This window comes from Dermacentor variabilis, chromosome 4 (assembly GCF_050947875.1).
Source record: "Dermacentor variabilis isolate Ectoservices chromosome 4, ASM5094787v1, whole genome shotgun sequence".
NCBI lineage: Eukaryota > Metazoa > Arthropoda > Arachnida > Ixodida > Ixodidae > Dermacentor > Dermacentor variabilis.
In genome coordinates, this window is record NC_134571.1 from 32,116,464 (window position 1) to 32,130,639 (window position 14,176).

The following is a 14,176-nucleotide window of genomic DNA, read 5'->3' on the forward strand; positions in this document are numbered from 1 at the left end:
TACCACAATATAACAGCTTCTTTTTATTGAAATTGGTGCTTTGTATGTAACCGACACTTCTACGTACGTGATTTTTAATTTAGCGGTACACATAATAAAAATTAACAATTTCAATTGAGCAAGGCTGAGACTTGCAAAATATGCAATTTCTATTGTAATTCGTTCCCAAGAGAGGAGGAACACAATATCAATCAATACGTCAACACAATGCATGTCGTGTTTTCCTGCGAAACTTATCAGCTTATTAACATTTGGCTCCTAGAACTGGCCTAGACTGATCTAACCAACATTAAACATCTCCCCTCGGAATGCAAGTCTTGACGTGAAAGGCTGTGATGGGCACGTGAGCATCAACCATCCATTTAACTCCTTTGCTGGCTTCTTAATGCAGTGCTCAGAATTTTCTGTTGCCACAGATGATTTCTTGCCAAATGCTTCTTGAAGAGTTTGCTGTAAGAGGCCTTCAGGTTGTGCAGCCACGTCACTAGAAGCGCTGCTTTCAGTCATATTTGTGTCGCCTATTATCACTTCCTCCTCTTCTCCCGGGGCAAGCCTAACTTCTTTTACTTCTGCTTTCCAGCCTGCTGTTACATTCATGCCAGCACTGGTACGTGTGTCAGGGCCGTCACTGCCGCTGCTGCTAAGGGTTGCTTCACTTGAGCTGTTTTGAACACGTTGTTCCTTTTTCTGCTCACTAAACTCTGATGCATTGGCATCATTTTTGTCACCATCAGATTTAGCAAAATCTACAACTGCACCATCACCTACTGTAGTTGAAGCCCAAGTCTCTGTCTGAACTGCTTCTTGAGACCCTTTGCCAACATCTTGTGATGTGGAAACATGTTTTGAAGAATTGAGTTCAGTAGGTTCCTCAGTAGGCTGAGCATCATCAGGTTCACTGTCATCGTCCTCTGCAGAAGGGTGGCGTGAAGTGTACTCATCAATTTCGTCATCAAACTCCTCCTCATCTAGAGCAACGTCGTCAATGCTTTCTTCTTCAGAGGGGTCAATGCTTGTCTCTGTTGAAATGGCTCCTTGTGACAGTTCTGGATGCAGTTCACTAGCATGACTTGTTTCAGCTGCATTATATTTTGTTGAATGCAGAGACCCTGCAGCTGCATCCTGTGTCAAGTTTCTTGCCTCACTATCAAGGTCACTTGGAGAACGATTCTCATTTGATGAGATTCCTGGCTCAGCAACTGGTGCTTCGCCATTGCTCTCTACAGCCCTGTTATGACCACCAGCACTCGATAAGTTGGGCTGATAGCTACCTCTAGCCTCACCTGTCTCTGAGTTTGCCACGTCATTATTAGTTTCTCCAACTTCACCTAGGAAACCAAACATGCGGGCATCATCATCGTTATCACTGGATCTGCCCTCTTGCACAGCTTCTTTAATATTGACTTCAACAGCGCCTTCCTCTGTATTTTCTTGTACAGCCTTCTCGGAAGAAATCAGATTGGTGAAAAATAATGCAGGATCCTGAGCTGGAAAGCTTGAAGGAGCCGAGGGGGCTGAGGACTCATTTTTGTCAGCACATTTGGGTTCATCAGAATCGTCAGTGTCATCTGTATCACCAATGTTTTCTATGACCCGCAAAGGCTTGATGAAGTCATCTCTAGACTCGTCTACGAGCAATTTGCTCAAATCAAATTCTTTTGCAAAATTTCGAAGTGCTTGGTCCTCTGAAGCCTTGTCTGCACTGCAACAATGTACTGCCGCCACGTCCACAGGGTGGGCCTCAGTGTTGAACACGTAAGCCCCTGTGTCTATGATGCACTCTCCGGACGATGTGTGTATGATGTCAGCAGAACTGCCATTGTTGTGGATGAAATGATCAGGAGTGAAGAGGAGGTAAAGATACTTGGTCGTTTCAGCTAAAAAGAAGGATTCCATCCGGTCTTCAAGGGTGTGGTCTCCAACCTTCTTTATCTAAAGAAAAGAAAATAGAGGAGATATTACTTCATCTTTATTGATACAATATTTGTCAGAAAGCACAATAAGATATATAAATGCTATGAATGACAAGCTATGAACACAGACAGATATCAGGTATAATGTCAAAACAACTAAAGCAGTTCGAAAACAATAGTATTATCTCGCAATTTTATAGTTGAGGAAGCTAGAATGAACAAATAAATAAATATAGTACACTAGTACATTTGAATGTGACACTAGAGACGAATACTTACCCAAACTATTGTTCTGGACACATTGCAATAATATATGTTTTACACCAAAGGATGGCTCTGCTGTGCAGAAAACTGCAACTGAAGGAGCTGCACTTTTCTTTTACAATTTATGTTGCAGAAAATGAACAGGATGATATATCTCACCATATTATTACCACCAAGTTGAGAAAGAGCTACACCATGTGTGGGAAATGGAGAAACTGCATCAGATAATGCATCAGGTGTGGTGACAAGAAAACTAAAGCTCTTTGCATAGAATTGATTGAAAGTACTTGCAATGGCATGTTCAAATATCTGGTACACACACTGCCAGCGCTCTTGTTCATCAAATGCCACTTAAAGTACATGCTGATGAATTTCAAAGCACAGATACCACACTTCAGTGAAGACTTCAAGTCTGCTGTGGACATGGTATTTTCACACCTTTTAGTATGCACTTAAAATAATGACAGCTGTAGCCTCCAAGATGTTGGATGACGTATCTGCATCTTTCTTTACCTAATTGCCTGCATTATCAAACATACAACACACAAGATGCTTCATACAAGATGACCTAGCGCAAACACTACATTGTTATTGCTAGTAAAGTTTTGCTTGGTCACACATCTCGGGGGCATATATGATGCAAAAGAGGCTTCACAAACCAGTACAAATGCTAAGCATAACTTGCTACTGTAAGTGAAATGCAGAAGTTGTGAATATCATGAAGTGTTAATATTTAGAGGTTCATCATGGTGGACTAGGTTGATGCTTTTGCAGCATAGGAGTCCTGCACTGCACCAGCAATCTCGAAGGTCATGCTTTGCCACCTGCTAAAAGCCAGATGGCCACGAAGGGAGTGCACCACGCGCTGATGCATATAGCATTGACAAAATTATGTAAAGAGGTTGCAGCAGTCAGTTAATTTGGAAAATAAATTTAACATTGGCTAAACAGTATCTCTGTCACATTGAAATGTAACATAAATTACATAATTGTTGCATATATTATCATAACTGCTGCCACAAATTATCAGTGTTTGACTACATCTACTAATTATGAACAGTTTTACGTTAATTATACATTATAGGAGGCTGCAAGTGTATTTTCCCAATTGCAACACCAATCCTGTTCTATGTTTGGGTCATGCTTGTGCTTATGAAGGCTGTGTTCCCTCAAGTCAAACATGCCAAATACCGTACGTTCCACACACTACTGAATTTGTTGTTCGCGTCCCAAGACTGAAGCCTTTCTTGCCAGACAAAATGTAGCCAATAGATGACTCTTTGCTCATGCAGTTTCAACTAAACTCCACACACACATAAAGGCCACAGTGGTCTGGATGCAAGAAAAAGCCACGAAAGAAACTCACTGTTGCATAGCCACATTCAGTCTTGGCACTGTGCCTGATTGATTCAAGGATGTCAACGCCTATCTCCAGAAAATGAGGATCCTTTGTGGCTTGATAGAGATAAACTAAGCTCTCGACAAGTTCTGGAAGGAACGCAAATAATTTGGAGAACATAAGACATAATTCAGGACACTGCACCCTAAGAAACAGCTAAAGCAACTTAAGGAAAATGAAATGCAACGTAACTTTTAACTGGCTCATGTTACATGAAGCTTCCCAGTGTTGTTGTATAGCTTGGCTATATTGTTTAGCTTCTGTATCATGTCACTCAGGACGGAAATGCTTGACTGGCTCCTGCTAGTTTAAATTACTTTATTAACCAGCTGGTGCAAGTTGGGAATAGGCCAAAAATACAACTGAGCTGGTAAGCCAAACTCTGGTCTCCGGTCTCTCAACCAACACACACTAACCTTTTGCCTTTCCCTTCTCTCTCAATAATCTGTTTCACAATACATTATGCCATTAAAAAAGCCAGTCATAATATAAATTAGTCACTTGCCAAAACATAATTTTGTGTAGAAAGTAAGTCCCACAGCTATTTTGTCACCATCGTCCGGACGCTGTGGACTGCTGTATGTGTGCACATACTTAATTACAGAAGGATATGGCAGCGCAATATGAAATAGTAGTATGATTAGAGCTCATACACATAGAAATTGTAAGATGTTATTTGGCATGACAACCATAAGGCCTCACAGTATTAGCACGTTTTATTACTTGCACATAAGAGCAGTAACTGTCTTCCACCCTCTATTTAGTACTACTACTGCTTATCTGAAAACAGCAATTTTATATGACACCAGACCAAAAATTCTTTACCATACAGCATTTAGCAATATCTGTATAAGACAGGCTTATGCAAGATTTCCGATATTTTGCAAGAAATATTGTCCTAAATCAAAACACCAAGGATGTTTTAGATTACAACTATAACAGCAACGTAGGGTCACATGGTCAAGAACCCATTAGACAATATTTTCAATTAAGGCAGTGCCAAATGTGACCGCATAAAAAGAATACCACCTAAAGAGGCTACATTAATATGCTCCTTTTTTTTTTTTTTTTTCAATTCAATCTGCAATGCAAGAGTTCAGGGCAGAGCACCAAGTCACGACTCACCTGGCCTAAGCGGGTAGCCATCTCGCTTTGGGTGAGCTCTTCCATGCACCACTTCATAAAATTCCGGGGTGAACCCATACTCTCTCCACACCTGGTGGTAGTTATATAACGACTTGCGTGCATTGTCCAGATCACCTATTAAAGTCTGCAATTGATACAGTAGGAAAGGAAAATCACCCAGAAGTCATAAATAAGCAAGCACTACATGGCTTTAAACACAACAGGGTTTAACATGTGGTGCTAGCCTCTATGTTGGTTTCTTTATTGGTGCTGCAGTGAGCATAGGGATTAGGAAGCATGTAAGCCAGCTTGGTTTCTCTGGTGGCTTATTGCATGACGCTATTACAGCTACACAAATGTCTCAATATGTTCCTTGAACGTACTATATATATTATACTTTCTGTACAAAATTTGCCACTAGAAATGATGCACGTACTGTAGACTGCCACCAGGTTGCAGGCTTGCAAGTTTTTTCACGCACCAAACTCTGCCTGCTCACTCAATACTGCTCATTATTGATGGCAGCTACACCACACCTGTATGCCCCCATTTCATGGAAGCATATAGTTTTAAAAATTAAATTGTGCGGAGTTAACACCACAAAATTGCACAGTAGGTTATGAGGAATGCCACAGAAGAGTGCTATGGATTCATTTCGACCACCTGTGGTTCTTTAATGCTATGTTAAAGCGATGTCGATTGCAATACTTTTTCTCGTGCAACACAATATACTGTGTTACTCAACTTACAAACTTTAGCGAACCAGAAAAATACCTACGCACTCCAAACTATTGATTTTGTGAGAGACAAGAATCAGAGAGCAGACAAAGCAGCGCTTATATAATTTGCTTTCATGTTATCTGCTCAATCAATCTTGCTTAGCATGCTATTCACAATATAAAATCTTGACAACTAGCTAAAGCTAACACCTTACTTGACATGCATAATAATTGAAGCAAACACAATGCAGAAATTTAAATTTAGCCAAAGCAGAAATGAAGTTTAATTATTGATGACCTACATGAATGATTAAAGAATAGAATAACGGATGTGTTACTAACCAACAAACCTGGCCAAAATGCTTCGAGGCTTTGGAATACTGGCATGGTAACTTTGCCAGATGAATTTTCCACCCAGAAGTACCAATCGTCACGCTTCATATACTTGGTTATTGTTTTCTCATACTCTGCAAGCAAACAACGAAACAACAAAATGTAAGAGGAAGAAGCAATATTATTCTGTGCATAAGTAACAAGCAAAATGACAGCCTGCATGTCAACTTCTTGCATTCAGGTCTACCACGAGACCCATTCTAAGGACTTCCAAGTTCTCAAGCAAAGCAAGAACACAGAAAAAGTCTAACAAAATGGCACTCAATAAAGAGAGAACACTTGCATAAGAAAATACAGAAGGATAAGCCTCACGCAGACATTCTTAGACTGCTATGCTGTGCAAAAAAAGGTTCAGAAGAGACATTTAAGACTGCTTATGTATGGGAATGTGAAAGCATTGTAGTCGCTTTGGAGAAATGTTTTCGCTTAGGTATTTATCCGTAAGTCGTTGAGCTCTTTCTAAACTTGTACGGCATTCCTTTTTGCGTTCCCTTGCTTCCATCTTCTGCAGCATGCTTTTGTGGGCGACCATGTTTCACAGATGTCGCTGAGGTAGATGCTTCGGAGTGCATCCCAGCAAACATACCACCGACAAAATCCGAAAAGCTAGTGATGTGTGCGAGGCAGCAACGTGACGTGTGAAATGACACAGGCACTAGGCACACCTCATTTTATACACTCGTGAATTGGCATCAAGAGTGTATCGCTGTAGACACAGTACTGAAGAAATCCAAAGAGCAAGTGACACGTGGGAGGCAGTTATGTGACATGTGCAATGACGAACGCACTAGGCACAACTTTAGTCAGCCGTAACCGTGGAGCCACCATAGCCTTAAGGAAGCATGCTTATCTAGCACCCCGAAGGCCCAGGTTTGATTCCCACCCAGACCGAAATGTACCAAATTTCATTTCAGTTCCATTAATTGACTTTGTTTAGAGAAACTTGCGTCACAAATTTGATGTCAATTCAAGCATTTCTGACGTGTTTTTATTTGTTATGCCGTGGGCCATTTTTGGTACCATCTTTCGGTCACGTTGCCGCCAACAACGCTGAATTTTTGCATAATGGGGCATATAATGTTTTCGCATTAAAAGAAGACTATGTCTGGTAATGATGTAGACAGAGAGAAAATGGCCTCCTGGTCATACACGAACATGACTAGTGAGCCCACTCACAACTTCAACAAGTCAGGACAGGTGCGGCTGAGGAACTCCAGTAATGTATGGAAGGCTTCAACAACCTTCCATTATCTGTTGTGTCACCTGGTGTTTGAATAAATCTTCAACGGTACATTCAGTGCTTCTTTTTCTTTCTTTTATGCTTGGTGTTCAACCATGCTGTACTACTTCCTTCCAAATGCAAGACCACTAACTTGCCCTGTGTTTTTTTCCTTCTGTCATAACTCAGAATTACCTGAGGAAGATAACATGCATGCACATGCAAACACAGAGATGATATAAGATACTTAAAACTCCAAGAGTGCAAAGGACTTTATGGGAGGGGGGAGTGGATTGAGGATTGTACCAGAAAACAGGTATGTGTAAGAAAAAACATGATAAACAAAATAAAAGTGAATGAATAGGATGAAAAACTGTGCACTGTATAAAATTCTAAAACAATAATTGATAATGGTTAAACATTCATAAAGCACAAGACATAATAATGAAGAAAATAGCAAAATTAAGAAGAAAATTAACTGTTATGACAGCATAAAGCAATTATATCGCACAAATGCACACACAATGAAATAAGACCAATGTGCACCCACCAGGTGGTGCTGCACTATTTACTACCATCTTTATGATGCCAGGGTGCATCAGCTAATTTTCCACATGGTGCATGCACAAGTTCACGAATACGTATAAGCTTATTCGTTTAGTTATGAATTTATATGTTTCTTACACCCTTTGTTGTGTTAGGCATTATGGCCATTGTGGCTACAATGAAATATACAGTACTGAAAAAAATGCATATAACACATGGTAGAGAACATTTCAATCCTTTAAAAGGAATGGAACGAAATTTCACATCCGGTCCTGTCTTTACAATGTGTAAGATGCTGGCCTAATGTGTTTCTCTACTGATGTTAAAATGCAACCTCACCATACTAAATAACTACTAAATTTAACCACAGCCATACCATAGCCATACTAAATTTAACTAAAAAAGTATGTGTGAAATACTCCAAAGGCATAGAAGCATTGCTCGCACCTTTAAACATGCGCATAAGTTCAGGCCTCTGGAGCATGATGGCCCCCTTCACCAGGTACTCGTAGTAGGAGTCCACACCAGCTCCTATGCCAGAATCTGTAGCTGTCCAGATGCCAAGCTGAACATCAATGTGGTTCCCTACCTGCAAGATGGCAGCAAGTATTGCATGCCCATTGTCATTATTGCAGTGTGAAATGCACATGTAACCACTTCCAAAGCCAATGAAACTTATACAGAGCAGAGTACTCAAGGGACTTGTATTGTAACTAAGCATGTCAAGATGACTCATACAGTGCGTACTGCCAGCACATACTAAAATACAAACATAAAAGCCATGGTTTTCATGAAATCTAGCAAAAAGCTATAAGTATGAAAATTTGTGGCCCACTCTGACATGTCATTAGCATTACTTGTGAAAAATCTGAGTGGGTCACTTGCAACATCTCAGAGTTGATCACAAATCCATCACCGAATTCTTTTTGATAGACTTCACATATACCTACTGCTCCGCTATTATTTCAATCAGTGTTGATAGCTACACAGGTAGAATTTCAGGCAAAATTTAGTTTAAAAGAAAGGCAGTTCTGACCCGTATGAACAATAAGCTTATACTCTTCTATGTATATATTTCATAGACTTCCTGTGATATTTATTTTAAAAAAGAACTACAAATGCCATTAATTCATTATCAACCTTACACACTTTAGCAACACTAGTATTAGTCTATTCAGCTCATGCACTTAATGCAAAGTGTCTATGAGTATACTGCAATCTTCTGAAGGTGTACAAGTTTCTTGTATGCACTGTGGCAACCCCACTACTAATCGCTCGTGGGAATGCGAGGCATGTGCAGAGAACTAGGCCAGCTCCAGAATGGTGCGACTGCAAACCAGGCACTGTCTTCTTCGTTCTCTCAGAGCTCATGCCCTACCTTGGAACCCTCGGATAAAAGGAGATGTTCCAATCAACCTGACTGTCTCCACAGCGTGAACTGTCAGAAGATTTGATAAAAGAAGCAAGATGTGAACCTTAATAAAGTGTATATCCTTTGAAGAAAAGGCTGTTTAGCAGAAATTCGCAAGGTTCACAACCAGCTGTTTTTCTTGTTTAAAGGAAGCAAAAATACTACTAAAGATTTAACAAGGTGGCAAAATATCTCAAGTATATAAAGGCCCTACCCAGAAGCCTCCTCTAAATATTTCTTGAAGGCATTTGCTTTTAACAAGGTTACCAAAAGTTACTGCCTATCAATGGATTTTCTATTGCTCTGTGATTGGAATATGTGGGGCTTTTTATCTTCAGGAAGATTGCAAACTAGTTGACACAGACACAGAAGCGAGAACAATGACACAAATTCTCTTTCTTAACTGGCGCTTTGCTACAAAGAAATGACGCTCATGCTTCCTCACTTTGTGGTGCACCATCATGCTGTTTCCATTCTTACTTTAGGCAGCTAACCTTGGCGCTGCCAAATTAAAGGCACACATGGATGCTCACTTACACCACAATGTGAGCCTAGGTGCAGCCTTAATTTGAGCTCAATGCAACAAACTGGCACTCCCAACTGATTGCTTTAGAGGGCACTGTATTCTGCTTATATTGATTGGCTAAAATTGAACATGGAGAAAACGGACTTGTTAGCCATCACACAGTGCATTAGTTGCGTAACATGTAACTATTGAATGTGTTGATATGGTAGGTGGCAAAAACATCAGGATGCCAATGTATGCTCCAATGCTACAGTGAAGCAATGAGCTGGATGATGTCATGTGAAGGCACCTCGAAAGTGAATGGTCAGCATTATCAATCAAGTGTCAACAAATAAGGACATGGACTGAAGGCACACATAAAGAGAAATGTGGGTGTGCACAGTACCAAGCCTATGGATGTCCGGGACCTCCAGAGTGCTTTCAAGGCTCGTAGGGCGACCTCCTCGAAGACCGGGTTGCCTGTCAGCCGGCTGAGGGTGGCAAACTCGACCAGAAAGGTGCCCACACCAGCGGTACATGTGATGCTGGTCTCTCCCAGCGGCACTCCATTGATTAGATTAACTGTGCCATATGGCATGCCTGTCTTGGTGTTGAAAGCTGCACACAGAAGCAACATTGTCTCAGTCTGTCGCACCAGGCTTGCAGCTTTCATTGCAGAGCTCCTTGATAATCAGAAAGCTCCTATAATGTTAATAAATTGTTAAAAAAATAGAAAAAAAGGGAAAGATAAATTGGCATGGATGAACTTAATCAGGTTATGCCAGCACATCCTAAAGGTATGAAATTGTGGCGTTTAATGCCCACAAGCTGCACAGTGGGTTATGAGGGATGCCTGAGCGGATGGCTCCAGATCATTTTTGACCAGCTGGGGTTTTTTAATGAGCACCTAAATCTGAGTACACAAGCATTTTTCTCATTTCATCCTCACTAAAATGCAGCTGCCATGCCCGGGAATCAAAATTATGACCTTGTGCTTAGCAGCATGCCATAGCTACTGAGCCATTGCGGCAGGTACCAGCACATTTCAGTGCCAGAAAAAGCATGCTAGATAGGTACTTGGACTATCAACAGCAACTTGGCACTTCCAAAGACAGATGTTGCTATGTGTCATGGTCACAAGTCCAAAGCTACAGTCAAAACGTGACATCAGCCCATGCATCAGAGGACAGTCAAGGTCACCTGTGTTCACTATGGTAGGTCTGTCACTTACACACTTTACTTCATATGCATATTTTTCAGGTGCATGCCCACAAGCTACAAACAATATATTTCTATTGCATTGTTTGCATTTTCCTAAGGACTAGTCAAATACTCTGCAATGCATAGGTATCAGCTGATCAAGTGTAAAGGAAGTTGAAAAATGAAATGGAATAGAATAGAAAAGAAGTAGAAAAGCAATGATCATGAGGTAAATTCAATACCTGGAAGCAATCGTGTGGCCACATCTTCAGCAAGGCGCAGGAGGGGTCCCGAGCAAGGCCAGCCAGGCTCAAGAGGCATTTGAGCTTTTCGAGACAGTAGATGTGCCGAAAGCAGACCACCAACCACTGCCACAGTGAAGCATAAGTGTGACAGAAGGCTGCGCTCAAATGCAACCATATGCAGCTATGCATCCACTGTTTGGTACTTTCTCTACTGCATCTACTTATTATTAATAGTTAAAGTTAATAGAGCACAAAGTTCACTGCACCAGACCTTCGCATCCTCTTCCCAATTGTTGGAAATCTCTCACATGCATAGCAACCAACGTACTGGCTGTGTCAAAGGTCAGTTTTGGAATACTTAATGATCAGAATGCAAACTACAAATTTGTAATGGGAGTTGTTAAATTCTCAAATGAAACCTCTCGTGCAGTCACTACAAAAGAAGGCAGGTGCAGTGCACAAACACTGTACAGCTCATGAGCAGTAAGGACATGCTAAGCAGGAAAATAGAATGTGCAGCTTACAAGCACCAATTCTAGACAAGTAGCATCAAGGAGGTATTACAGTACCACTGACAGATCATGGTACAGTACATTCATGTGGTGTTCAGTATTATTCTTAATATGATTAACCAGCTTGCTAACTTTTTAAGTGAGACACCTATATACAAGCATATGAAGGCATATTATGTTTTTCCAAGCCTTTGGACAAAGATGCAGTAAATGCTGAATTGCATTATGATCAATAATGGCTTCTCAGACAATCTAACTCAATGATATATCTGTTGCCCTGCTACGTTCACGTAAATGCAATACTTTCTAAGCTCACACAAGATTGGCTTCTTACATGTTCATTGTGGCATTTTTGAGCACATCCTACAGCGCACTAATTGACATCTTGGTTTATTGGTTTGGAATAAGTGATCAATAAGACATTGGAAAAGCAGCAGCCACATCAAGTAAACACAAGAGGTAACAGGGAACTGCCAATTTCATCTGCATAGAGCCCTCTATTAATTTCTAACAAGAGAGTGAGTGTATAGTTGAGACAAAACAACCTATATGTGCGTTGTACTCACCTCGTATGTTGGTCTCAAAGACCGAGACATTGATGTTGATGTTGAAATTGATGTTTTCTGCAATCATTGTTGCTACCTTTCTAAACTCAGTGTAGTTGCCCATAATGGCCAATGTGTCGAGTGCATCGATGAGCGTGAGTGAGAAGCTGCCCCAAGTGTCAACGCCATCACAGGAAAGTGGCCGCAGCTCATCATAAGGGTAAGCATACTTCATGTAGCCATCGTAAGCGTGCTGGAACATCTCCAACACTCGATTCCTGCAACAGGATCACAAGTAACGTGTCTACCTTTGGCAGGGAAACCGGGTAACCATAGTATGAGCAGACTAGTTGAGATGACGTAAAACATCACATGCATCTAAACTTGGTCCCTGACAGCATCGAAACAGAGCACAAGAAAGAAAACATAACAAGTCACATCAGGAATATTATAGGAACTTGAGCTTGAGATACACTGTATGAAAAGGCTTCAGCATTTACTTTGCTCCAGCTGACAATGATACTTACCACACTTTATATTGCAGAGGTTTAATACCAAGGATATTCATGCAGGGCTGTTTGACAATATTCATTAGCAGTACATAGTTATCATTGTCTGAACCATCAGTAACATTAACAAAAAGGCGATGTGAGCTATGGAAATACTGCTTTCATACGCTGTTCATGTGCTTTGTATACCTATACAGTAGGCCTGTACACCATGTATATGTTACGAGGTGTGCAGAAAAATAAATGCCATTTCTCTAGCAGTCTTTCTTAAAAGCAAATTCGGTTTAACATTGAGTAATAAGACAATCGTAGCACTAGACAAGCACAATGCTGCAAGAATGCTACTGTGATCACACTGTATAGCAGCAGTAAAATAAGTTTCTTTTAGCACTAAATACGACTGGAGGTCAGAATGTCAAGGTCAGCTGTGAAATGTGCTGTTCACGCAAGCGTTTTTCACACGATGCGATTATTTTGCAGTAAGATGATGAAGTTTCTAAGCGAGCACAAACAGTTTCAAAAATATGCCTTCTTATTTTTTTTTCATCCGTATTATACCAACTGTTATAGTTCTTTTTGTATATTTTATTCTTGTGTATGTGAGAGTGAGAGAACACCTTGTGAGAACTATACAGCGGCTTTGCATTAAGGATACACAGGTATCATATACCGGTACAAATTTAAGCTTGTACTCAATATCTTAAGAGCATATAATAATATTTGGGGTTTTACGTGCCAAAACCACTTTCTGATTATGAGGCACGCCGTAGTGGAGGACTCCGGAAATTTTGACCACCTGGGGTTCTTTAACGTGCACCTAAATCTAAGCACACGGGTGTTTTTGCATTTCGCCCCCATCGAAATGCGGCCGCCGTGGCCGGGATTCGATCCCGCGACCTCGTGCTCAGCAGCCCAACACCATAGCCACTGAGCAACCACGGCGGGTGTCTTAAGAGCACTCATATATCTTAAAGAACTGTCAATGACCTTGTAAATAATATTTTATAGGGAATTGTGCATTGTGGGGAGCTTCAGAGAAACAGATGAATCACACAGCGAACACGATGAGTGCATAACCATTGGCGAATGCAAGGAAGAACCCTGTTTGGCCATAAACGTTAGTAGCAGAAAAATATCTTTATTTCCTTAGCCCAGGAAAGTAAAGCTATTTATAGTAATAATGACATAAGCCCAGTGACAGCCAGTGGCATACAATACCACAATAACACTTCCTAAGGAGCCAACGTACGCGTCGTCCAACGTAAACAAATAACGGTATGCTACGTCAACTTCGACACCAGGATTAGGAAGGCAAGATAATCAAAGGTTATATGTACCTGTAGACTCCCAGTTTGTGGTCGTTGAATTTTTCGCACGAGATATGAGGAATGATTGCACAGGACAATAATATTACGTGTACTAAGGAGCCCATGACACGAACGCAGACGCTTTAGCACCGGCAACGCTCTCCTGTGGTACATGTGTGCGTTCTAAACTCGACGCGATCGGCTAGGGCGCCTTGTCTGTCTAGTAGCTTCTAGCAGTGTGCCATCACCCGTGGAACCATCCGGTCCGTCATTGAACGGCTAATTACTGACAGCGAAATTGCTTCCTTTCCATTAGCACAGTACATACAACTCATATTACGCGATCAGCGTCAGCGTCGCCAGC

At 41.0% G+C, this 14,176-nt stretch overlaps 1 protein-coding gene across 2 annotated transcripts; it reads right to left on the reverse strand.

Annotated features, from left to right (window-relative positions):
• Positions 1-14,174, reverse strand: LOC142578883 (ER degradation-enhancing alpha-mannosidase-like protein 2). Of its 2 annotated transcripts, none has more exons than XM_075688554.1 (9): positions 13,843-14,174; positions 12,018-12,274; positions 10,937-11,062; positions 9,901-10,112; positions 8,026-8,167; positions 5,763-5,887; positions 4,702-4,846; positions 3,544-3,665; positions 1-1,932 (listed from the first exon to the last, which is right to left on the reverse strand). In XM_075688554.1, the coding sequence occupies exons 1-9, from the start codon at positions 13,935-13,937 to the stop codon at positions 280-282; spliced, it is 2,877 nt and encodes a 958-aa protein (XP_075544669.1). In that variant the 5' UTR covers positions 13,938-14,174; the 3' UTR covers positions 1-279. The 2 variants fall into 2 exon arrangements, with proteins under 2 accessions (XP_075544669.1, XP_075544670.1); XM_075688555.1 differs by lacking the exon at positions 13,843-14,174 and adding an exon at positions 12,524-12,699.
• Between the last annotated feature and the right edge of the window lie 2 nt (positions 14,175-14,176).

Bases quoted from the DNA above. Each gene is read 5' to 3' on its own strand.
- LOC142578883 (XM_075688554.1), bottom strand. From the start codon at position 13,937: ATGGGCTCCTTAGTACACGTAATATTATTGTCCTGTGCAATCATTCCT. The intron at 4,847-5,762 runs GTTAGTAACACA...TATCAATTGCAG, and splicing joins CATTTTGGCCAGGTTTGTTG to ACTTTAATAGGTGATCTGGA. The intron at 3,666-4,701 runs GTGAGTCGTGAC...CGTTCCTTCCAG, and splicing joins TGGCTACCCGCTTAGGCCAG to AACTTGTCGAGAGCTTAGTT.